General features: G+C 41.4%; 1 protein-coding gene across 5 annotated transcripts in view; it reads left to right on the top strand.

The window, feature by feature from the left end:
• Window positions 1-25,045, top strand: part of RYR3 (ryanodine receptor 3) — a 551,623-nt gene that overhangs the window by 216,942 nt on the left and 309,636 nt on the right. For all 5 annotated transcript variants that reach the window (XM_082384899.1, XM_082384900.1, XM_082384898.1 and 2 more), the window contains exon 4: window positions 24,914-24,988. In XM_082384899.1, the coding sequence (XP_082241025.1) occupies window positions 24,914-24,988 (75 nt within the window). The remainder of the gene's footprint in view (window positions 1-24,913; window positions 24,989-25,045) is intronic.

Below are 25,045 nucleotides of genomic sequence, written 5' to 3'. Positions count from 1 at the left end.
ACTTGAAAGAACTCATACATCATAAAGAATGTCTCATTGGTGGTAGAAGAGACAATGACCATAGACTCAAGAGAACCAATGTTTACATTTGGGTCATCTTCCAGCTCTTAATGTGATCTTACATAAGTCTTACAATCTCTTGGCGCCATAGTGTTCTCATCTATAAAATTAGGATGTTTAATTAATTTTCTATGGTCCTTAACACCAATACTTGCGATTCTTTACTCTTTCGGCTTAGCATAGTATGCTTTCATCAGCCACCTGAAAATAGCTTTTCCTTAGAGCATTAACACAGGTGAGTTTTTGTTCTTTTGATGTTCACTGAAATCTGAAATCTGTGTTCACCTCCTCCTGACACTGACCTCAGGACCCCATGCTTTCCTCCTTAGGTACATACCCTCAAACGTTTCCAGTTCAGTGGAACAAATTACTTTTTAATTGCTCACTTTTCTTTCCAGTATGATTAACTCATGATTTACAGACACCTTTGGTGAGAGAAACCTGGTTGATGTGGAATATCACCACTTTCAGTGTCAACCAAGATCAGCTAGACCCTGCCAGTATAGGACCCAGGATAGAAATTGGGAAGATAGAGAGAAGCCATGTTAACTGGAGAATTTATCTTGTGTGCATTCTCTTATTTTGTTTGTTCACAAAGTGCATTTCAAAGGACTTCTTTTTCTTTACCATTTAGTTTGAGTAGTTCAGGGAATCCTATAGATGACAAAGTAAATTGAAAAGTTCTGATTATAACCCTTGCTCTTCTTTGTTGCCAAGAATTTAAACAATAGTCTTAATTTGATTTGTCTTTTAAAAAAGAATAAATAACAATTCATTTTCCAAATAGAATACTAATGCCAACTTAATAAGATTGAATTCTTAGTTTTGGAACATATGAATAAGACATACCTTAATTACCAGCCATGTTATAGCAGAAGTTTATTCCATATAGTTATATATTTCAGGGGCCATCTTTAATTTATAATATTTAAAAACCAATATGTTAAATCTTATTGGAGGAGCCATTCTCTTTGAAAAACCAAGTCCAAAATAAACTATCCATGACATTTTTATTATTAAAAAGTCATTGGATAACAATCAGCATGTTGAATCAGACTCTGAAATTTTCCAATGTGTCATATTGCTGTTTTGTGCCATTTTACCAAAGAAAAGAGCGATCCAACAGTTCTTTCCCATCTTGATACATTATTGCTATTATTATTAATAACTAGAGATCTTAGAGCTAGAGGAAGGGATTTGAAAAGAGAGCTGGAGTACAGATAAGAGAGGGTACTCTTTTTAATTAATTAATTTATTTTTTATTTATTTTTATGGCTGTGTTGGGTCTTCATTTCTGTGTGAGGGCTTTCTCTAGTTGCGGCAAGTGGGGGCCACTCTTCATCGCGGTGCGCGGGCCTCTCACTATCGCGGCCTCTCTTGGTGCGGAGCACAGGCTCCAGACGCGCAGGCTCAGTAATTGTGGCTCACGGGCCCAGTTGCTCTGCGGCATGTGGGATCCTCCCAGACCAGGGCTCGAACCCGTGTCCCCTGCATTGGCAGGCAGATTCTCAACCACTGCGCCACCAGGGAAGCCCCAAGGGTACTCTTTTTAAATGATTTAGATTTTATTATTTGTTGGTGGCTCCACTAGTTACCTGAACAGCAGCTTCAGTTGCTATAACTGAAGTTACAGCAACAGAAGAGTTGCTATGACTGAGAGTTCTTGGAACTCTCTCACAATTCCATCTGGGCTCTCAATCTTTATTATGAGAAATAATATTTTTATATAACCTCTTGAGTCTGAATGTTTTGCTTTTCTGAAGTGATTGCTGTGCGCACTTACTATTAGTACTTAATTTGATTTGAGATGATAATATTCAGCAGGGAAGAAAAAGAAAAAGTGGAAAAATCAAGAAGGAAGTGAGTTAACACGACAGAGCATAATGATTCTCCGGGGAGCCTGGGGATGTTTGACTGGGTTCACACCTCCTCTGCATGTCAGTCCATTCTGTTTGGAAATAGGCATTTACTGCTTTTTAACAGATATCCCTTTCCCTAATGATCATGACTGTCCCCAAACGGGTTGCTTCGAAGACTGTCATTTTTCCTTCTAGGCATAAACTGGTCCTTTTGTGTCTCTTCACTGCTGCACAGCAACTGAACTTTTTAAAAAAAAAGACATGGGTTATTTGTTTATTTGTTTGATGAGTGTACAGAAGCCTTTTTGCAAGGATTGACAGTTCTGCAGCAATTCCTTTTGCCAGCAAAGAAAACAGAGGTGTCCAGCTTGGTTTAACGACTGAGTTTATTATGGAAATGTCCTTAGCTACAGCCAGTAGCATGCGGGACCCAGCTTTATGTTGGAAAGGAGAATGAATGATGGGGAGGCCCTGGGGGCAGAGAACGTCAGTGCCCCTCAAGAGTCCACCCTCGCTAAACTCATCCTTGGGTCACTTTACCTCTGATTAAATGCTGTCTGGTGTTATTCTGGGAATATTACCAGGAGATGGATGCTTGGTACTGTGGCCAATTAAATAGCTGGAGTTTGATGTAAAATCCCTGCATACAAATATTAAGGTATTTTTCACATTTTGGATTGATAGAACCTACAGTATGGTATGTGAGGTCCCCAACCACCTTCAGCAGGACATGGGGCTAAAAAGGATGTCACCTTCTCCCTCTGAGTCCTCAATCCGCATCATCCTATGGCAGTGACTTTGAATACAGAGCTAGCAGCATTTGTAGTGAGAGAAGCTCTGTTTTTGGAGTCAGGCAGATGTGTTTTCAGTCCAGGCTAAACTGGAGCGAGTGACCTCTGGGACAAATTGTTTCCCCTTTCTGTACCTGACTTTCCACACCTTCAAAATGCAACCTCCCTCATAGGGTCGGGTGAGAATTAAATAAGTGCTGACAAGTGTCTGTGGGTGTGGAAATGAATATTGGTTCCTCTTTTCATCTCTGGTTCACTTCCTCCTGTCACAGATCTTCAGGCATATTCAAATGCCTCAAAAGAAGGAGAGACCCACACTGTATGACCAGGTGCATGTTAAATCGAGGGCCGAATAACTACAAATGGGTTTTGACGTGAATGAACATAATGTTTTTAAAAATGAAAGGCCTTGATTTACACAGTTACCAGCTGCACTCCTGATAAGGGCTCTGGTTTTCTCTAAAAGTTGACTTAATCACTGTCAGACTTTTACTACTTAAAAAACAAGAAAGAGATGAAATATACATGTAAGAAGAATTAATGTTACGGTTATATAAGATCACTCTTGACTTTAGATTCTAAAATATCTAGAATGCAAATACACACTCAGCCTTTTAAACTTGACTGGGAAATGTGACCTGGAAGGATACAGTTTTCTGCAAGAACCTGTCTCACGGGTAAGCTCACTGAGAGGTGGTCCTTTAATTCCCCATATTACTTATGAGATGGTCCTGTTAACACTAGGAGGAACTTCAGGCTCCTTTCACTTGCCCCTGTCTTTAGAATAGGGAATACTACACGCAGCACAGTTGCTAAAGAAATGCATACATGTGGTGGCACATTTGTCAGGCTCAGGGATGACGTGCCCATGCTTTCTGAGAAGCTAGGGGTTGCCTCCTGGCATTGTGTGACCTTGTAAATGGCCAAAGAGGCATAATCTTACATTTTGCTGTATTCATGTAAATGTTATTTAAAGTACATGTCATGAGATACTTACCTTGTAGCCAAGATCAGGACATTCATCCATCTTATAAGGTCACGGAAAAGTGACAACATCATTAAAAAAGAACCTGCTAAAGATGCATCTCCCCTGACATGGTTAGGTAATGAACAAATCAAAACAGATGCTGATGAGGGGAATTAGAAGCCCATTGTCTAAAGTTTGAATTCTGGCTGTGCCCAGATTTAGAGATCTTGTGCAAACTCATCCAGAATGAAGAAGGCAAATAGGAGCCTTACCTTTTTATTCCTGGGACCCTGAGTTCCCACCATCATTTCTGTATTATAGAAGGGAAGGGACAACCCCCATCATCCAGATGCAGCCTCTCAATTTTCTGAGGTTTTTGTCTTCCCTTCATCATTGTCAGAAAAGAGCCAGAATGAGAATTTATTTTGGTATGTATGTGGGGAGGGAACAAGACTGATGGAGAAACTTTGTACACAATTCTAAATAAACCTGGTCCCCACTGATGTTTTTTAAAAGAAAGAAATTATTTAATGAGTCAAATCTAACAGTGGGCATTAATTACACCTTTAAAATAGGACATAAGATTTCCTTTGGAGAAAAAGTACAAAGTCACTTCTGCATGTGTCGTTATGTCAGTCCCAGGACCCACCCATATATGCCCTAAAGCTAGGGTAGACAGGATGCACCAAAAATCACTTTATTAGGTGTTCAAGTCTGAACTTCCTTTGCACTAGTTGGTAAACAGCCACTGCGTCAAGCTCTCCAAGTACCTCCTCGGTGCTCCCACTCGGGACCTCCCCGCTCCAGTGCCACCGCCTGTCGGGTTGTTCATCCTGTGGTTGTTACCTGTGCCTACTGCCTAATGGACAAGAGCCAGATGCCACAGTATTAAATTCTTAGCTTGTTTGACTTGATCCTACTTTTTCTTTTGAAAGGGATAAAAATAGCATTCTGATTTGGGATGCTTCCACTTCTTTTTTTAACCTTCGGCTGGTCATCCACACCTGTTACAAAAAAATAATATTTTTGTATTAACAAAATAACCAAACCCATTTGGTGAAATTGCTCTTACATGCAAAAGCTTGAGGGGTTTATATACGAAAAACTACTCTTTAAAACCCGCCCCATGTTAGAGCTCATGGCAGCCTGTTTGGTGACAAAGCTGTCAGGTGGTTTAGTCCTAGTACTGCCACCTACTGGAAGTTTAACTGCGGGCAGATCTCTCACTGCCCTGGGCTTTGGTTTCACCATCTCTATAGGACAGACATCAAGATGAAAAAGAACTTCCTCCTGTCTGTGATGGTTGCAATGCACCAAGTTAAAATGGAAAAGTGTCACCATCTCACTTCCTCTGGTGTGTCCCGTTGACAATAACCCATCACCAATTAGCTGTGGAAATTTTAGCCTGTTGGTATTAGCTGTTATTCTGGAGACCCTGGCTCCCATAATTTTAAGTAGATGGATAAATGCATTTATTCTCTTTCTGCCTTGGTGTGGACAATGAGAATTTTTTCAAACTCCATCCAAAACATCAACCCTAAAGCACTAAGTGATGACAGTATAGTTTTATTTATTTATTTATTTATTGTTTTGAGACATGAATCTCCTATAAATTTTCTTTTGGAAGAATATGGGATGTATTCTGCAGTTTTGACAGAACTTCTTTCTTCAAAGAGCCAGATATTATTTTCAGAAATTAAACAATAATGAAAGGCCTCCAAACTAAGGTTTTTAATGTATTTTTCCACAGACCAAATTGTCATTAAACTTATGTCTCTTCTCACTTTCTTTCCCCTTCCTTACTGTTCTCGCTCATGTTAGGCTATGATTTTAGAATTTTATGCTGCTATAATGGATTTTAATGTTTCTCTGATAAGCTAATACTAATGAAAACGTGTGCAAGTAACTCATTTTACTGTTGAACCGGTCTTTTGATAACATGATATCTCATTAAAATTTGCCATCTGGAAGACCTTACTTCATGGTAAGAAAACTCCTCTTTGGTAAAAGAAGAAAACTCCTCTTTGGTAAAGGAAAAACTCTAATTGATTGTTTGCAGTATTTCTAAGAAAAAGAAATTCCAAATTTTCTGATGTGGGTACTGACCATTTTCCTTGGGTGGATTTTCTTGCCTAATGTAATTACAAAAAAAGTGCTGCAGACAAATTTTGGCTACAGCATGTTGCTTGCTTGCTAGTTTCTTGATGACATCAGCACAGTACTGGAAAAGTAAAAACAGACTTTAACATCTAATAATGCCACTGCTTACTTCTAGCCAAAATCACAAAATATTCACCAGGTAGGAACTTCATACCCTCTATTCCCATTGGGGTCTTTCTCTGTTGTAAGTATCAGCAGGTTCCTCAAATGGCTTGAAAGCTTTCAGCAAGACTGGCACACACTAAAATATGCATTTACTGTTTCGCTTTGGATTTTGCTAGCTCAGTGACCTCTCGGAATGGGTATGTTATTCACTCCTTTACTGTACATGTACTTTGCATGGACAACTGACTCCCGCTGTATTTGTCATGAACTGGGCTTTTCACTTGTGAGTGTTCAGGGCAGTTTCCATCCTTTGTGCCTCTGCAATTTAAAAAAACACCACTGCACCACACACTTCAATCTGGTGGAGTTAGAGGTGGTTGCACACTTAGGAATTTGTTGCCAAGAAGCTTGTTAAACTGCTGCTCTGAAATTACAAGGATGGCTTGCCTGTGGACTCATGTTTTTTCCTTCGAGATATTGAAAATTGTTTTTAAATTCTTTTTCCCTCTGACTGTGGTCTAGATGGCCTGTGGCCGTAGGGTCCAAGCTGGTGAGATGACGGAAGCGTGCTGCCTTGCCTTACTCCAAGCTTCTCAGTGCTTCAGACTCGCCTAGTCTATTATGCAACTCCAGCTCTGCTCCTCCGGAAGGCTGGAATTCATAATAAAAATGGAAGAAGCTAGTTGGATATTTTTCCCTTTCTCATGCAACATCCCCAGAGCCAACCAGCAGAAAAATCAAATGTTAATTTCAACAGTTAAGAATAACCATTAAAGTTAACTGGCTTTTTACATTTATTCATACCCTGAGTAGAAGCATTTTCAAGTAAAGAACCCACAGAATTAATTTTTAAAGCTCCAGACTCTATCAACCACCCCCCCCCCCCTTTCTGAATATAGTGTTTCAGCTTGAGTGGAATTGCCTTGTCTTTGGTGGAATTTTTTTTCATTCTGAAGTCAGTACCTCCTGCTTAAAATCGGTATGCCTGTGTGATCTTGGGGTTATTTTGCAAATGTGATAACGGATAGCTTGGCTGATGTTACACAAACCCTGGAATTCTTCTCATTGTTGCTATGGACATTCAAATGCTCTGTGAATGTAGTCCTGTCACAATGGCCTCAGTTGTCTTAGAAAGCTTGAGCGTCTTCCCCAAGGCTGGACTAAATGTAGTTTTCAGTGGTTGTATGTGTGTGTGTGTGTGTGTGTGTGTGTGTGTGTGTGTGTGTGTGTGTGTGTGTGTGTGTGTTTGCGTGTGCTCTTTACATTTTAATTGTAAAAAAATTTAAACATCTTCATTAAAGTTTCTTAGAGGAGTGAGGCGGGATTGGGGTACTTAAACTTTCTCCAGTACGTACTAAGTAGGTAAATAGTTGTATTCTTATGTGGGATGTTTTGAAGAGAAATTTTGCTGAATTTTTTTTAATAACTAGTTGGTGGGGGGCGGGGGCAGAGATGAATTTCAGCTGCATTTTTAGAAATTTTTTAAATCCCGAGTTGTGGGATATTTGAATTAGGGGAAATCTTTCATTTTAAGAGCCTTGCTTACCTTTTTAAAAATGAAGCACATTTGGAATTCAGGAAATCCTGGGAGAAGAGAAACCTTTCAAGTTATTTATTAGCCTTTTCCTTTGATCGTGTAATTTACTTTTAATAGCTACCAGAGTTTAAATTATATATTTGTAGGGAAAACTCAGTGAACTAGAAAAAAACTCCAGCTTATTTTCATTTCATGAAAGTTTAATGAAATTCTATTCTATTTGGAAATTCTGGGAAAGAAAAATTAACTTGGTTCCAGAGAAACCCTTACCTCAGCTGGTGCTTTCATCCTCACTGGAGTAAAAACCCTGTAGCCATTGTCCCAATCCTATGATTACTAATATCTGGTTTTACAATGGAAGGATCTGGAATGACCAAGTGGCATCAAATGGAAAGAAAACATGAATAAGAACAAGATGTAGGGAGTTCATGGGGTAAAAGGGCCTCCAGCTCTGTAGAGGAAGAGGAGAAAAGCTAAAGGCAGAATGCTTGTTTTTACCTGGCGTGTCCTGTGACTGAGACTTAGGTTGGTCCCGAGTGGGGAGGGGGCATCTGATGGGAGGGAGGGAAGTGTAGGACTAGCAGGGGCTGGGCATTCTGGCTCAGGCCTTGCTGCTCTCTGGGCCTTGTTCTACCCCTCTGCAACATGGGGCCTCTGAACTACATTAGTGGCTCCTGAACATCTTAGGATGCCCTTCCAGGACCGGTGTCTGTCCATGAGGAAGAATCTGCAGGTCATCAGGAAAAGTAGGAAAATAAAGACAACGTATGAGTTGTTTCATTAAGCAAACTTTAGAAGTGGAAAGTTCTGCCTTTCTTATTTTCTGTGATTATGTCCTTTTTAAAAAATATTTATTTTTTATACCATTTTTAAAGGTTATACTCCATTTACAGTTATTACAAAATATTGGCTATGTTCCCCATGTTGTACAATACATCCTTGTAGTCTATCCTACACCCAATAGTTTGTACCTCCCACTTTCCTCACCTTGTATTGCCCCTCCTCCCTCCAGCTGGTAACCACTAGTTTGTTCTCAATATCTGTGAGTCTGCTTCTTTTTTGTTAGTTAGTTGTGTTTTTTAGATTCCACATATAAGTGATATCATACAGTAGTATTTGTCTTTCTCTATCTGGCTTATTTCATTTAACATAATGATTATGTCCTTTTTAGTATTTTATAACTGAATAAAGTTGGTGTGTTTTCTTTTTGAAAATTATAGTGATAGTGTAAGTGACAGCTTTCTTTCTTTCTTTCTTTCATAAATGCGTTTATTGGGAAAAAGTAAGATTGGCAACCATGGATGATCCGTTTTGGTCCTGTTGTTGAAATCGCACCAGTTCTTGAGCGTGTGAACCCCTAAGGCGTATTCTCATGTACAGCTTGTGGACTCCATGTTCTAAGTAGTTTCAGCCAAACACCAGACATGTGCTTTGGCTTATTTACAAAAAATGTTTGATGAAACCCAGATAGTTGGTGCCCTTGTTGGTGGTAGTTATTCACATCTTCCTTGGTGGGTAACTCCAGGTCTTAGCTCCGTGATGGAAGGAAGGGGCTTCTGAGTTCATAGGCACCAGTTGTGCCTCTTTTGCTTTTGTTATGGAGAGAAGTGGAGTCAGCACGTTATTAAGAATCACCCGCTTCCATCTCATTAGTGATGTGCGGCTAGAGACTGGGTTCCCTGCCCCATTTCTCTGCTGCTCGTCTGCTTTTATAAGGTGGAGGGCGGTGGGCAGGAGAACCAGGATGTTGTTCTTAAGCATGAATTCGGAGCTGTGCCAGCACCATACAGGCTTCTGCTAAAAAACAGCCTTTGGGGATTTGCTTGAGGAAGTGTTTCCTCTTCCTGACCCCCCTGAGTCCTCCTCTCTGGTTGGTGCTGGGGCCAGTGATGGAAACTCATGGCGTGACCACTCCTGAAAACACCTGTTTGCATGTCTTTTGTGAGGTATTAATTAGAAAGGTAAGTTGAATTCATCCCTTTTTTTTTTTTAAAAAAACTATGTGTATATCTTTAAATAGTTGTCCCTTTTCTGAAGTTTATGACTTGGTATTAGAAATTTTCAGAATTACTGCTGGAGTACAAAAATCTCTAGATTTTATCTTATTAGTGGATACCAGTAACTGAATTGTAATTCTTGAGCCGCCTTTAGTCCGGCAATCAGAGAGAGCTGTCCATGGTGCTGATTCTCTAAGTTAACGCAGTACGTTGTGTGTTCAGTTCAGGACACAGCTCCAGGGGCCAGAGGACCTGGCATTTTACCCCAGTAGTTTGTAGGACTGTTTCCCCATGTTATAACCGCGGCAACTTTACCTTATCTCCTGCCCTCCTGGGGATTTTCCCACGTCAGCTTGCTAAAGGGACTGTTGGCAAACCCTCATCCAATTTTAGGATTTACACAAATTTTGGAAAAAATGACCTGATGTAATACAATATCTCAAATTCACATTCTTTCTCTCAGCCTTTAACAGGGTCCAATAACATGCTTCTATACCAGTTTCATCCAGAGATTTCCAATAATGGGGAAAATGGAGGGTGTATATTTAGCAAGATGCTAGCATTTCAGAACCTCTTGCTGCGCTCAGGGTTGTAAACTTTGTGGTGGATTCAACTCCCTGTTCTACTCCCATATTGCACCTAGGCAGGCCTCAGCCCCGGGTGATGCTAAGGGCCTGGGAGAGGTCTGAGAAGCAGCAGCCACAGTTCTCTGACCCCAGGCGATTGACCTGGGTCGCCAAGAGATTGAGCAACTGCTGTTTCCCAGTTCATTGTTCCCTCTGGGCAGCCACTTTGGAGTGTAGGGCAACAGGGATATACAAATCCATGATTTATTAGCTACGCTGATTTCAGTCAATGTCAGTGGGAGAAACAATAGGACTGGGGTAGTCCCAGGCTCTCTCAAGAACGCAGTCTTGGCTACTGTAAACAGCTATAGATGCATATTAATTACTAGACAGTGATAAGTTACCAGGAATTTTTTAGCTGCTCTGGTTCAAGACAGTCTGTCTGTTCCTCTGACTTTCCCTCTCCCTGCAGACTCTTTAGATAACATACTTACTTCTTCAGGTTTCTGAGGATCATTCACAGTCAGCAGTGATCTCTCTGAGTATAAAGAGCAGAAATCAATTGCAATATTTTTGTTATTGTTGTTTAATTGTGATATAATTGGTATACAACACTGGTCTACAGCATGACAACTTGGCATACACATATTGTAAAATGATTACCGTGATAAGTTTAGGTGATATCCATCACCTCATATACATAATTACAAAAACATTGTTTTTCCTTGTGAATTTACTCTCTGAGCAACTTTCAAACATACCATACGGTAGTGTTACCTAAGGTCATCATGTTGTACATTATATCCCCAGGGCTTATTTATCTTATAAGTGGAAGTTTGTACCTTTTAACCACCTTCACCCGATTCCGCTACTGCCCATTCCTTGCCTTGGTAACCACAAATCTGATATCATTTTCTATGAGTTTGGGTTTTTTTAGAGTCCACATATAAGTAGATTATACTGTATTCATCTGACTTATTTCACTTAGCATAATGCCCTCAAGGTCCATCGATGTTGTTGCAACTGGCAGGATTTCCTTCTTTTTATGACTGAATATTCTTCCATTGTACCACATTTTCTTTACCCATTCAACTGTTGATGGACACTTAGGTTGCTTCCATATCTTCGCTATTGTAAATGATGCCGCACTGAACGTGGAGGGTGTAGATATCTCTTTGACATAGTCATTTCATTTCCTTCAGATAAATACCCAGAAGTGGAATTGTTGGATCATACGGTAGTTCTACTTTAAATTTTTTGAGGAACCTCCATGCTGTTTTCCACAGTGGCTACACTAATTTACATTCCCACCGGTTGTGCACGAGGGTTCTCTTTTCTCTGCATCCTTGCCAACACTTGCTATCTCTTGTCTTTTTGATAATAACCATTCTAACAGGCACGAGGTGATATATCATTTCCCTAATGAGTACTGATGTTGAGCACCTTTTCATATACTTGGCCTTTGTGTGTCTTCTTTGGAAAAATGTCACTTCAAATCCTTTGCCCATTTTTTAATTGAATTATTTGGAGTTTTTTGCTATTGAGTTGTCTGAGTTCTTCATGTATTTTGGATATTAACCTCTTATCAGATATATAACTTGCAAATTTTTTTTTTTTAAAGATTTGTTTATTTTATTGATTGATTGATTGATTGCTATGTTGGGTCTTCGTTTCTGTGCTAGGGCTTTCTCTAGTTGCGGCAAGCAGGGGCCACTCTTCATCGCGGCACGCGGGCCTCTCACTATCGCGGCCTCTCTTGTTGCGGAGCACAGGCTCCAGACGCGCAGGCTCAGTAGTTTGTGGCTCACGGGCCTAGTTGCTCCGCGGCATGTGGGATCTTCCCAGACCAGGGCTCGAACCCGTGTCCGCTGCATTAGCAGGCAGACTCTCAACCACTGCGCCATCAGGGAAGCCCGCAAATATTTTCTTCCATTTCCATTTTGTTGATTGTTTGCTTTGCTGTGCAGAAGTTTTTATGTTTGATATAGTCCCACTTGTTTACTTCTAATTTCGTTGCATTTGCTTTGCGTGTCATATCCAAAAAATCATTGCCAAGACCTATGTCAAGGAGTTTTTTCCTCTACATTTCCTACCAGGAGTTTTATGGTTTCAGGTCATGCATTCAAGTTTTTAATCCATTTTGAGTTAATTTTCGAGTGGTGTAAGATCATTCTTTTACATGTGAATATCCAGTTTTCCCAGAACCAGTTATTGAGAAGACTGTCCTTTCTCCACTGAGTTATTCTTGGCTCCCTTGTCAAGTATTAGTTGATGATATATGCATGAGTTTACCTCTGGGCTCTTAATTCTGTTCCATTGGTCTATGTGTCTGTTTTTTATGCCAGTACCATAAAGGTATGATTATTGTATCTTTGTAATACAGCTTGGTTCCATACAAATTTCAATATTGTTTTGTCCATGTCTATGAAAAATGCCATTGGAATCTTGATTGGGATTGTATTGAATCTATGGATGGCTTCGGGTAGTATGGACATTTTAACAATATTAATTCTTCTAATCCATCAACACAGGACATCTTTCCGTTTATTTGTGTCTTTTTCACTTTCATCAATGTCTTGTATTTTTCAGTGTAAAAATCTTTTACCTCCTTGGCTAAATTTATTCCTAAGGATTTTATTTTTTTTGATGTTATTGTAAATGGGATCATTTTCTTTATTTCTTTTTCAGCTAATTCATTGTTTGCAGTGTTCTTTTCTATACCAAATCATCACATTGTATTATATTAACCATCACATCACAACCCCACTGGGAAATGATTGATTGATTTTTCTCCAACCATTGAAGGAGGCAAACATCAGCACAACTGAGATTTCGTTTTGCTTATTTTGGCATAATTTTTTTCAAATTGTAACCCATACTTGGTGTTTCTGAGCCAGCCACTCTCCTCCTCCTCCTCTCATAGATAGCAGGGGCCATTTTAATGTGCCTTTCTTCCCTTGCCCACAAAGATTTGCTGTGGTTTCTTGCAGCTCTAGTTGGTTTTACTGTCAGTCCCAGTTGGTTATCCTCTCAATGTCAGTGTGATGAATTTACTCCCTGCACAATGGCGAGAAAATAGATCAGATAGTGCTTCCTCTATCCAGGTCCTGGCTTCCATTCACAGATCAGCAGAGGAGACTTTTTTTTTCAAAAAAAACCCCAAAGTTTTTCTCTTTGACAGAAGAACTAGTTGGTAGCAAGAACACTTAGATTTAAGCTAGGCTTTTGAAAGCAGCCATGTGAATAGCACTGGCCAAGTATTAGATGATTCAGAACAACTCTAAGACACCTTACAGACGCAGGGAAAAAAGTAGAATGTTATAAGTGAGAATGCAGAAGGGCACTCTTAAGGGCTGGGGACACAGCAACCAGAGTGAGAACAGAAGACTGGAAATGAGTGATTGGGGAGGGGGTGACCAAGTAGTGAGAGAAGAAAAGTAAAAGTCCCTCCCCCCTAATCTGTTCTGCTTTTTGCCCTCAACTTCATCTCTTCCCAGGCCTTATGAAGTCCAGACTGGTGGGAGAGGGAAGGCCAGATTGCGGGTGACACAGCACAGGAAGGGTCTAGCTGGTCTTGGACACCAAGAAGATGGGTGTAGAGATCTAGAGGTCATTGTGGTGGGCCTGGAACTCTTTTTCTACCAAGTTTGAATTGTCTAGAGCCCTCACCACACAGGTTTTACAGTAGAAATTTGTGTCTTTCCACCTGTCACATACATGGCAGTAGAGCTAAGAGACAGAGAGCTATAGTTGAACACTAGTCCTAGAGCTATCAAGGGCAAGGGGGAACAACCATGTTTATTCTTTGCTTTGGTAGGATTCTGGAGAAATGCTAAAAGGAAAATCAGCCACTGGTCCAGAATGATGCTTCTGAGAAAGGGGAAGTATCGGGCTGGCCAAAAAGTTCGTTCGGGTTCTTTGTACCATCTTACGGAAAAGCCTGAACGAACTTTTTGGCCAACCCAATACTTGCTGACAGTAAGCATCATACCAGTAACTTAGATGAAGGGTCCAGTGTGGCTGGGGAAGTCCCAGAAGGGTGGTGGCTCTCAAGCTAGGCTGTTCGTTAGAATTACCTAGGATCCCAGGACCCACCAGAGACCTACCAAATAAGAGTCTTAGGCAAATGGCCCTGCCTTTGGGGCTGTAGTTTTTTTTTTCCTCGATTTGTTTTCATTTTGAAAGCTCTACCAATGATTCTGAGGGATAGCTGGGATTGAGGAGCACTTATGTATAATCAACCCATGAGAGGTTCAGGAGAACCATTTCCACTGCCCTCCGAGCAGTGTATGGTCCACGGACACATAGGAAGTATTAAGAGCACCTGTTCTATCCATCCACAGGCCCACACATACACAGAACTCTTTGAGAATCAGCTTCTCCACCTAAAGCCACTTCATATACTTCAAGGAAAGGTCAGACTTTTGTTTGTTTGTTTTGCTTGGAAATGTAAACTTGACCCTAGGCTTATTTTGTGGATGTAGAGAAAACAGGATGAATTTATCTCTATCCAGCAAGATCATAATTGGGAACAGTGCAAGGGGGTTAGAGGGATGAAGGAAACAGAAGTTGTGTTGATAAAGGACGTCCAGGAGAGAAAAACAATTTGTTAAAGAGTACAGGAGAGAGAGAGGAGGATCAAACAACAAAATATATTTGAGTTCATTTTCTTCCTCATAGCCCACATGAGTAGAGGTGTTTGCACACAGTAGGACTCAATAGTAGTTTTATGATAAAAACTTACACCTATTTTGTTAATTCCCAGGATGAATGGTGATGTTTTTTTTTTTTCCTAGAGACGTAGTAGATTAAAGACAGTATTTGATTTTTCATGTCCAGGTAATCTGACCTTTTAGATGTTAAACTCTTTGTAGGAAATATTTGTTATACGATGCCTTGGATGAAAGGAAATGGTTGAGCAGAGTTCTTAGTCTTGACCCTATGTGGCCGCTGGTCCACCATTCCATCAGAGGGCTGATGAATGATGAGGATGTACGGTTCAAATAAAAACTACAGCAGTGCCTGGAAAACAAATCTGGCTGACAGGGTCCTTTTATTTAGAGAATGAACTTGGCAATGTCAGATTCTTAGAAATCTGTTAGTCAGCTATAGGAGAAAGGGGGAAAATTAATTCAGAGAAGAAAATAATTGCTTCACCTCTTTCAAAGTATACTTGTCATCAGTCTGAATGTCTTTAGTACCCTGAGAAATATCTCCTGTCAATTTGCTCCTTTGAAAGATACCATAATAGGAAATATGTTCGAGCTGCCATCCTGGCTGTCTGGTTTCCCTGTGGTGTCTACCTGCAAAGAGAAGCACAGGTGCATCTAGAATGACCCCGTGCTCAATTTGGAAGCGTCCCAGTGGCCACCATTTTTCCCCTCAATGGAGAATGCTTATCCTCCTGTTTCAGAATCAGCATTTGTAAAATCCCAGCCCTAGTGGGAACCTCCAAAAGTCATTGAATTTGTTCCCCAAACATCGTGGGTTGGGATGGGAACATGGTTGCATGTGTCCACCATTCTCAAAGAGCCGAGACCTTTATTTTTAAAGACTTGAAAGGCAGGAGATTCCACAGTTGCCTTTAGTCGTGCATTCAGGGCTCAAATCTGCACCATCTGCAGGCTCTTCCTTCTCATGACTTGAAGTGCTCACAGGAAATAATGAACTCGGGGGCATAACAACAGTTCCTCTGCGATCCCTAAGTCATCTGAGCCATCTCTCTGATTTTCCTCACCCCTTCGGCCACATCTGTGCAAAAGAGAAGCCGTGTAGGCACTTTCCTGGAAGAAAATTCCTCCTTGCTGTGCAGGTTCTTGTTACAGATAAGGCTCATGACCCAGAGCTTACATTTTCTCACATAAGGATCTGGCCTTTCATCCTTTTGTCCTGAACTACTTCCATGTAGCTATGAAATTAATGAGTTGAACAAAAATGAGATTGCCAAAATCTTCTCACCCAGGAAGAAGAATTCTAGGTGCTTCCAGGAGGTTGGGTTGGCTGAATTCAATGAATGATAAGTTATGGAAATGGTAAATTTGGCATTCAGTGCTAGATGGTCGGCCGATGGATTGTTTGGGTTTTGCCTGTGTTTTCTCTATTTAAGAAGTGAAAGAAAGAAAAGAGACTAGCCTGCCTTTGTGCACAGCTTTTTGAGCATTCTGTTCGTGGGCCCTGGGATATACAGTGATGGTGAGCGAGCAGTACTGAGGTCATGGGAGGTCGGGCTCCTTGGAGTCACGGTCACCCTGCTGACCTTGCTGGGAGGTCAAGTTCTGCCATAGGCCCTCTGCGGACCAGCTTTAGCCTTTTCTCTTTGGGGTTGTACTGTGCCTGCAGCTTGTGAATCGTGGGTCTGTCTTGTCAGTAGGGCAACTGGGGAGACTCTCGTGATCACTGAACGTGGGGAAGTGGGCTGTCAGACGCTGCACTTCCTCCTCTTTTCTGAACTTCATTAAAATTCTATTGCATGATTTCAGTTTTTAACAGTATCCCAAGAGGCCCATGAAGGATGCCAAGCATGTGACCTCCTTTCGCGTGTGTTTACCTTAAGGGCCTGCGCTGTTGTGGTCGAGTTGGCCCAGACTCACTTGAAGTGTTTCCTGTAGGGGAAACCTCATTAGGGGACTCCATCCTGATTCTGTTGCTTTCTGTATAGCCAATGGCTCAGAAATCTTTGACTAAGAGTTTTAGATCCATATTAATCATCCTTTTATAAGTGAAAAATCAAGGTGTCAAATTGTAAGAATGATACCTTAGACTTCTTATAGTGTCATTATATCCCAAAGTGGGGAACCAAAAGCTGGACTTGGCAATTACCTAGCTGAAGAGTAGGGTATCTGATCCAGAAAAGGTGGTGAAGAAAAGAGTTTAGTGTCCTGTATTGGGTTTTTCAGGATTTCACACATAGTGAGGGAGTTAGGATGGCTAGAAAGTGCTTATGGAATTGCTATTGTCATATTCCCTGATCTGACTCCAAATCGCTAGTCATACTAATCTGTACATGTGCCTTCCCACCCCTGGACTTTGTAAATTCCAGTATACTACTTTAACTGTCATTAAAGAGGGAAAATTGTCTCTGTTCCCAGGAATTTCCAATCCAAGACCTGTTTGGAAAGTGCCCCAACAGTTCCTTTGGTGCCATTTGAGCTGGGGAGTCCCATCTGTCCCACTGATTATGCAGATCTATCTGTCAACCCCTCCTAGAACAGTGGGGTGCTTGAGTGGGGTCTTGGGAATTTGGCCAGAAGGGTGTGATGGCTTGTAGCAGTTGGGGAAGGTAGACCTGGAATCTGATGGCTGGTGGGGGCAGCCTTGGAAAGCATGGAGTAGTGTAGAAACCACGTCTCTAGGGACAAGGGTGGGATCCAAGGTGAAGGATCCACTAAGGGCTGTCAGAAGAGCCAAGATGTTTGAGATCCAAGTGAGAGTGACTCCCTGGGCAAGAGATTTTCCCTATGGAGTCTGGGGTAGGCCTGAGGGAACTCAGGGGAGGACAGAGGTGTCTTGGATAAAGACTGCCTCTCTGGGCTTTCTATCCAACACCAGGGTAGGGCTAGACTCTGGAGTCAGTGCCTAACTGCAAGCGTGCTAGATATGCCTTGCCAGCCACCTTTCAGACAGGTGAAGCCATTTACAGAGGATTCTGGCAAATAAATCACACCTCGAGCAACTGAAGTTTTAACGAAGAGACAGAACACTTTTGTAGCCCTCCATTGTTTTAAACACATGCAGCACGGTGTTGCGTCCCATGCACATGGACGGTTTACTGAAATGATCACGTGGTAGTAGTGCTAAAGAACAATTTGGAAAAGGAAAGTCCAGTCGTTCTGCAACCACCCAAATGGCTATTTCATTTTTATAGGTTTCCTTATCATTCTTGCACATATATCTATCTATCTATCTATATATATATATATATAATAGTAGAAGGCATTTGGCATTCTGCCTTTTTCACAGTGGTCTATCATAACCATTTTCTATGTTTCCAGTAGCCTCTGTAAATTGTCTCCTTTAATGGTTGCAGGGTAGAACATCCTGAAGAAGCCCCATGTTTTACTAGACAGTATTTTTCTTTTGGATAGTCAAGTCCTTTCCGGGTTTTTTGTTTGCCCCATTATGATGCTCTTTTCACAACAGTGTGCAAACCGTTTTGCTTTTTTTGAATTACTCCCAGAAGTAGGATTACTACAGCAAAGGTTATTGACTTCTTTATGGCTCTTTTTATATACTACCATCTTGCTTTTCAAAAGAGTTGTATTCAGTGCCACCTTACAGGGTAGCACCAGCTAAATTGCAACTCTGATGGCATTAAGGCTTTTTCCCCATTTTTGAAAATTTAGTTGATGAAAAATGATACATCGAAGTTGCTTTGTCATTCCTTTCATTACTAGAAGAGATAAAATCTCTGCCATATGTTTTAATTTTATTCCTGATATGAATCATTTATTCATATCCTTTGCCCATTTCTTTATTTGATGATTTTTTCTTACATTTCAATGAGATGTTAATCCTTTTGTCAAAGTGATACAAAGAATTTCTGTAGTCTATTAAATGTCGATGTTTCCATTGTTCTGAAGTTTAGTAATCTTGGTAAAATCCTGTCTTTTTATTTCCTTTGAATTTATCTGTTGCTTCAGAGCATAGATAAGTATTAGCTCTGTAAAAGAACGCGGACTATTTATTACATGCTAGTCGTCTTAGAGTTTAATTTTAAAATAAATTATTTAACTCTGTTACGCATCCATAATCTATCTTTTATATTTCCTGTGGATCTTATGGAATACTTTTCTGTTTTGCTCTCCACGTATCAAAGAGACATTTGCTTAATAATCCTGCCTTCCCTGCATTGTACTAAAAATCTGCTTTATCATGTGCTGCATTTCAGATCTGTTTATGGACTGTCCGTATTGTGCTACGTTCTTCTTTTGAACCATTACCAGAATGAATGGATGAATTTTGCTTCGTAACATTTTCTAAAACTTGGTTCCTTTTCAGAATAAATTTCTTAATGTTTTATGTTTGCAGATTAACTTTATAGTGATTTTGTTGAATTCCTAAATACCCTACTGGAATTTTCATTAAAAGTACATTAAATCTGTAAGTTAAATTTAGGAGAATAAGCATTAACAAGTACTAGTATTTTCATTCTGTAACAAAGTACACATTTCCATTTCACCAAATCAAATTTTGTTTTATAGAGCAAAAGTTTGTAGTTTCATTTTGAAGGTTTAGCTCAACATTTAGGTAAATTCCTAAAATTTTTAATATCTTGTAGCAATTATGAATAGAAACTTTCATTATGTTTTCTAACTGAAAATACTAGGTTACTTGCTTTTGCTTCTCCTATTAGATGTTACTGTTTTTTTACTTGTATGGCATCATTGTTATTTAGTTGTCGGTTGTGTCAAAGGAAACCTCCTGGGCGATGTAAAGGGTCTCCAGCGTGTTGGAGGCAACATTGCTCTGTGACCTTCTAGCAAGGCTCCTTTCTTTCTTTGATAGCCTGAAAGAGTGGAAGGGAGGGGAGTGGGGGAGGAAAAGAAAATGAAAATACACACATCCACACCCAGGAAGTGATGTCGTGCCCTGCAAGCCCTCCAGGAAGCTAGCCCCCCAAGCTTTCGCAGCTTATGTTAGATCCACAAGGAGTTTTTCCAGATCCTGGGACCCCCAAAGTGGAATCTGGGGTTCCAGATTATAAAAGAAGGTAGCTTAGAGATCTGACAGTCTTGAAACATTTATGTATGGCTGGAGAGAAGCAGAGTTCCCCTCTCCTTTGTTGCCATATCGGGATTATCTTACTGGGTGACAGTGTCCTCTGGGAACCTCCTAAAGAAATGTCAGTGACAGAATCATTTTTGAAATTACAGATGAGATGATTGAATTAATGATCTAGTGGAACATTTTTCCTCAGGACATGGCATCAGGGTGCTTTTGCTGGCTTCACCCCCTGCTGCACTCCCATCCCACGAGGTGGTACCATATATTCTCATTCTGCCAATGATGATAGCGAAGGTCACTCCCAGCAGAGGCAGAACTGCCATCCCAATAAAGTCTCACAGTCTTGAGGTCTGGATCCCGCTTGGGAACAGACCCGTGAAGTCTTCTATGTAGCATATCATCTCCTGGAATGTTATCTAGAATTAGCATCAAATAGTGAAAAGAGTTGGTAGAATTTGTCGTTAGACCCAAGTTGAAATCCAAGCTCGCTGCTTACAAGCTGACCATAGGAAAGCTTCTCTTTTTCCATTTGTATAAGGCAGACAAAAGGACTGTCTCATCCAATTATTATTCATTTGTTCAGGAAATATGAAGATGAAATATGAAAACGAGTGCCTCCTGTTTGCCAGGCACTGATAAAAGTGATGTTGATATGGCAGAGAACACACCAAAGACTCATGGAGCTTATGTCCTAGGGGGAGGGAGGGAGGGGAGATACATGTCAAAAACAATATATCAGCTAATAAATGCCATGAGAAATAATAAAGCAGAAAAAATGTGATCAGGTAAGGGGGATTGTTCTTTTAGAAGAGATGATCAGAGAAGACTTCTCTAATAAGATATCTGAACACAGAGATGAATAAGGATGGAAATGAGAATATTGAAGGAAGAGCATTCCAGGCAGAGGGAAGCATGTGCAAAGGCCCTGCAGTAGGAGCTTGCTTGTCTGAAGAATAGAGGCAGGGCCGTGGGGCTGGCGCAGAGGGAATGGTGGAGACCCTCCTGCTGGCAGGTGATGAGGTCAGATAGGTGGAGGGACCCAGATCGAGTAGGGCAGGGATCGCAACAGCAGGCCAAATCCAGCCTATGCTTGTTTATGTACAGCCCTCTAGGTAAAAATGGCTTTTAATTTTTGAAAAAGTTGTTTAAAAAAGAAGACTACATGACATATGTGTCCTGCAAAGCCCCAGTTATTTACTGTCTGGTCTTTTATAGGGAAAATTTGCCAATTCCTGATGCAGGGCCTTAGAAGCCATGGTGAGGACGTCATATTTCTAAGTGTGAAAGGAAACCATTGGGAGGATTTTGAGCAAGAAAATTAATGTGAGGTGATTGGCAGTCTTAAACAGATGGCTGTGACTGCTGTGTTAGCTCAGACTATAAACGGGGCGAGTGCAGCAGGGAGCACAGTTCGGAGGTGTTATAGTCAGGGTGAGACAGGGCAATAGGTTGAACCAGACTGGTAGCAGTGGGACACTGAGTAGTTGGATAGAGAATACATTTTGAAGGTGGTACCGAAGGTGCTTTGGATGGACTGTGGAGTGTGAGAGGGAGGCTGGAGTAAAGGGTGACTCCGAGATTTTTGGTCTACATCCTCTCCTTAGGTTGTCCTGGAAACTGAATGAGAGAATGATCTTTTCTGTCCTTAGGGTTTGATGCCTTAAATTCTTTTACCATTTTGCAGTCAGGGTTACCTTCCTAAGGGACAGTTTTGATTGTGACATTCTCCACATAGCACAGGGAGATCAGCTCGGTGCTTTGTGACCACCTAGAGGGGTGGGATAAGGGAGGGTGGGGAGGGAGGGGATATGGGGATATATGTATATGTATAGCTGATTCACTTTTTTATACAGCAGAAACTAACACAACATTGTAAAGCAATTATACTCCAGTAAAGATGTAAAACAAAAGAAAGAAAAAGAAAAACAAAACATTTACATGATTAAAAAAAAAAAAAACCTCTACCAGTGTCCTATTAGCTGTGGAACGGTCAGATGTGGCCCTCCATAATCTGACAGGCCTGTACCTGCGTCCTAACTCATTTCCAGCTGTTCCCTTTCATCAAACCCAACGCTAACCAGTGAATTGTCCACCAGTCCCCACGTGTACTTCATACTCCCACCTCCAGCGCTTTGCCTATATGGGTTCCTCTTTTTTTTTTTTTTAATTATCCTTACACATCAACAGTCCTACTAGAATGTTACTGTCTATCTTTTTGATAAAGCAATTCCTTAACACCCTCCTTACCCTCCTGGTCTATTCCAATGCTGTTTGTCTTCACCTCTTTGAACAGGGATGTCATTTCTATTTGTAACATGGTTTTTTATACACAAGCCTTGTCTCCTGCCAGAATACAGAGAGGGAGACAATAGAGGATACGGTTAAATCCCTCGTCTTTGTTAAATCCCAGCTTTGCCCTTGGAACCTGTATGACTTTGAGCAAGTTACTTTACTTCTTGCAGCCTCAGTTGGTGCTTCCGTAAAATGGAGGTAATTCCTTGGTTACTTCGCAGCACTAATTAAGAGATAGAATGAGATGATTCCCGTACAGCACTTAGTGTCCTTCTGTGCCTGCCATGTGGTTAGAGCTCATTTAATTCCAACTGTATCAATTCACCTTCATTAAGGAGCTGAGGAAGTATCTTTCTATCCTGTTCTTCCTGGTGCTGTGTACCCTGGTTTTGTACACAGTAGGCAAATGAATATATTGTAAAAAGTACAGTGAAATGAGTCAGGTTTTGGAATTAACTCTGAGTTCAGTTCCCACCACCATCACCACCACATCCAGCTGTGTGACTTGTGGCAAGATCCTTTCCTCTCTGAGATTCAAATTCCTCACGTTCCAAGTGGATGAAATGATTCCTACCTTGAAAAGTTAGGAGGATGAACTATGATGGATGTAAAGCACCTGAGGCATGGTGTGTGCCAATGATAGCTCTCACCAGGATGACGATTATCAAAGCTTCTGCAGAAAAAGCTCCTTTACCTTTCTGACACGGAAGCTTGATCATTCCTTAAAGCTCAGTGGTCCTCAAAATGTGGTTTCCGGACCAGCAGCATAATCAATGTCATTTTCCCTGGAACTTATTAGAAATGCAAGTTCTCAGGTTCCACCCCGAGCCTAGTAAAGCAGACACTGTGGAGTGGGGTCCAGCAGCCTGTGTATTAACAAGCTGATGTGCACAAGCATCTGAGATCTTAGTGGAGGGAGGAGTTGGCATGTGTCGTTCCCTTCAATCCCAGTGGGGTAGTTAAGTCACTCTGCTTTTCTGTTGGCATCATAATTGAGGACATGAGGGCCAGGAGATGTTTCAAGCATTGCCAGAGAAGGATAACACAGGCTCCTTAGTGCCACTTTGGGGGTCAGCAACTCCTGACTCTTTACCTATGATTACTCACAGAGTTGACAGGAACAAAGAAGAATTGGAGGAAGATGTGACCCATGGTTAACAATGGGAAGTATAGTTTAGTGAGTAGTTCAGTTTGAGGCACAGGACTAGTCTGGGAGCATAAACCCACAACATAAGCCATCGTGAGCTATTAATTAACTTGTAATATTACAACTGTCAGTGAGCCTGACAAGACAATGAAAATTCTTTAGTGTGACTGATTTTAACGTACACGGTTGACACGTTCGTAAATACAGCAACTAAAGTTAGTTCAGATGGTTTCAAGAAATTCAGAAATATTGTGAAGAACATTTAATCCTTCCATAGTATTAAGGTCTAGAGAGCATTTAAATATCTCTATAGCTGTGGGAAAAAAAGCACAGCCACATTTATATATAGTTACTGGCTTTTTTTTTTTTAACATGATACCACATTTCTCTTTTTCCTTTTCTTTAGGCTCCTTGTATGACATGAAAAATCATCTCTTTGACAGGGTGATTCTGTTAATCCAAATAGAGTTGAAATAGAATTACTTCAGGCCTTGCCATCTAGCCCTCTGCCTTCTCTCCACCACCAGCTTTCCCCTTCATCACCCGTGGCCCTGATGAGAGGTGGACACAGGAGGGGAGCAGACCCTCGAACCAGCCCTTGGGCTTTGCTGCTATGTAGCTCTAATACATGATGCATAGGAGGTGCCCTTGGCATATGGAAGGAAAATGTTAGAATTTCTGTTTATGATTCATTTTAATCTCAGACTTTGAACTCTCTTTTTGTCCATATTTGGGGATGGTGGTCTATGCGCAAATATTTCTTCCTAAAAGGGGTGTGTGATCAAAAAAATGTGACTTGTCCCTGAGGGCAGGTTAACATGGCAGGGAGAGATTTGGGTAAAAGGTTGAAAATGTCGATGCCAAAAACATTCTAGAATTTTCTGTAGATTTCAGTTTTCCATGTTTCCTTTTCACCTATACCTGGATACATAATAGCCTTGTCTCCTATCGTGTGCTATTCAGTTCAGATCATGGAGTGCCCATCAGATAAGGGGAAAAGTAAGAAGCAGACACCGGCGGCTTTATGTTGGGCTGTCTCTTCCTCTTGGGCCTCTCCCGCTGCTTGGGCTGCCACTGCGTGAACAGCCAGAGTGGAGCTGCCTGGTGGGGCACAGAAAAGGCACCTAGATGGACCCTTAACGAGAGGATCTATTCTCGCATCACTGGTTGCCCTTTTAAAGCCCTGGATTTCAGAGCCGTCTCTCGGTGGTGCAGTGTGGGTAAATAGGACCCATTTAAGTGAGTGGGCAGGAGGCAAAAGTGCCTTGAAGAGAAAAGACCACAAGGCACAGACTGTGACCATATGCCTGCCCCCAAGCTGCCTTTTTGTCGCTAGGCTGTAGTTACATCACATTTGTTTCTCTCTCTCACTCTGAACGCTTCTGAGAAGTTTCAAAGGAAGGTAAGCAGTACCTATCTAATTTACGTGCTTCTCTGGTAGAACGGCTCTGGGTTTCCGCTGATCCTGGGCAGGGGCCGTTTTCAAGAAGAAGCCCCACCCACGCTCTCCCAGGGGTGTTGCATGGCCGTGGTCACCAGTCTCCCCCCCGCCTGTAGGCTGGCCACTCGCTTCTAGAATGAATTCCTTGGGAGCTTCGCGATGGGTCTTTTCTTTGTAGTCTGTCTTCCAAGACTTCTTGTGCTGCTTTGCCATCAGAGAGGCCGTGCCTGGCTGGTGCTGACACTTCTCGCCCTCCTTCCCCCCACAGGCTGCACAAGGGGGTGGCCACAGGACCCTGCTGTATGGCCACGCGATTCTCCTGCGGCACTCCTTCAGCAGAATGGTAAGAATCTCTGGATCCGCTTTCACCATTCAAGGAGGAGGGGAAAGATGAGGAGGG

This window comes from Balaenoptera borealis, assembly GCF_965194805.1.
Source record: "Balaenoptera borealis genome assembly, chromosome: 3".
NCBI lineage: Eukaryota > Metazoa > Chordata > Mammalia > Artiodactyla > Balaenopteridae > Balaenoptera > Balaenoptera borealis.
The sequence above is the reverse complement of the archived record's forward strand: the minus strand, read 5'-3'. Positions and strand labels throughout refer to the sequence as shown.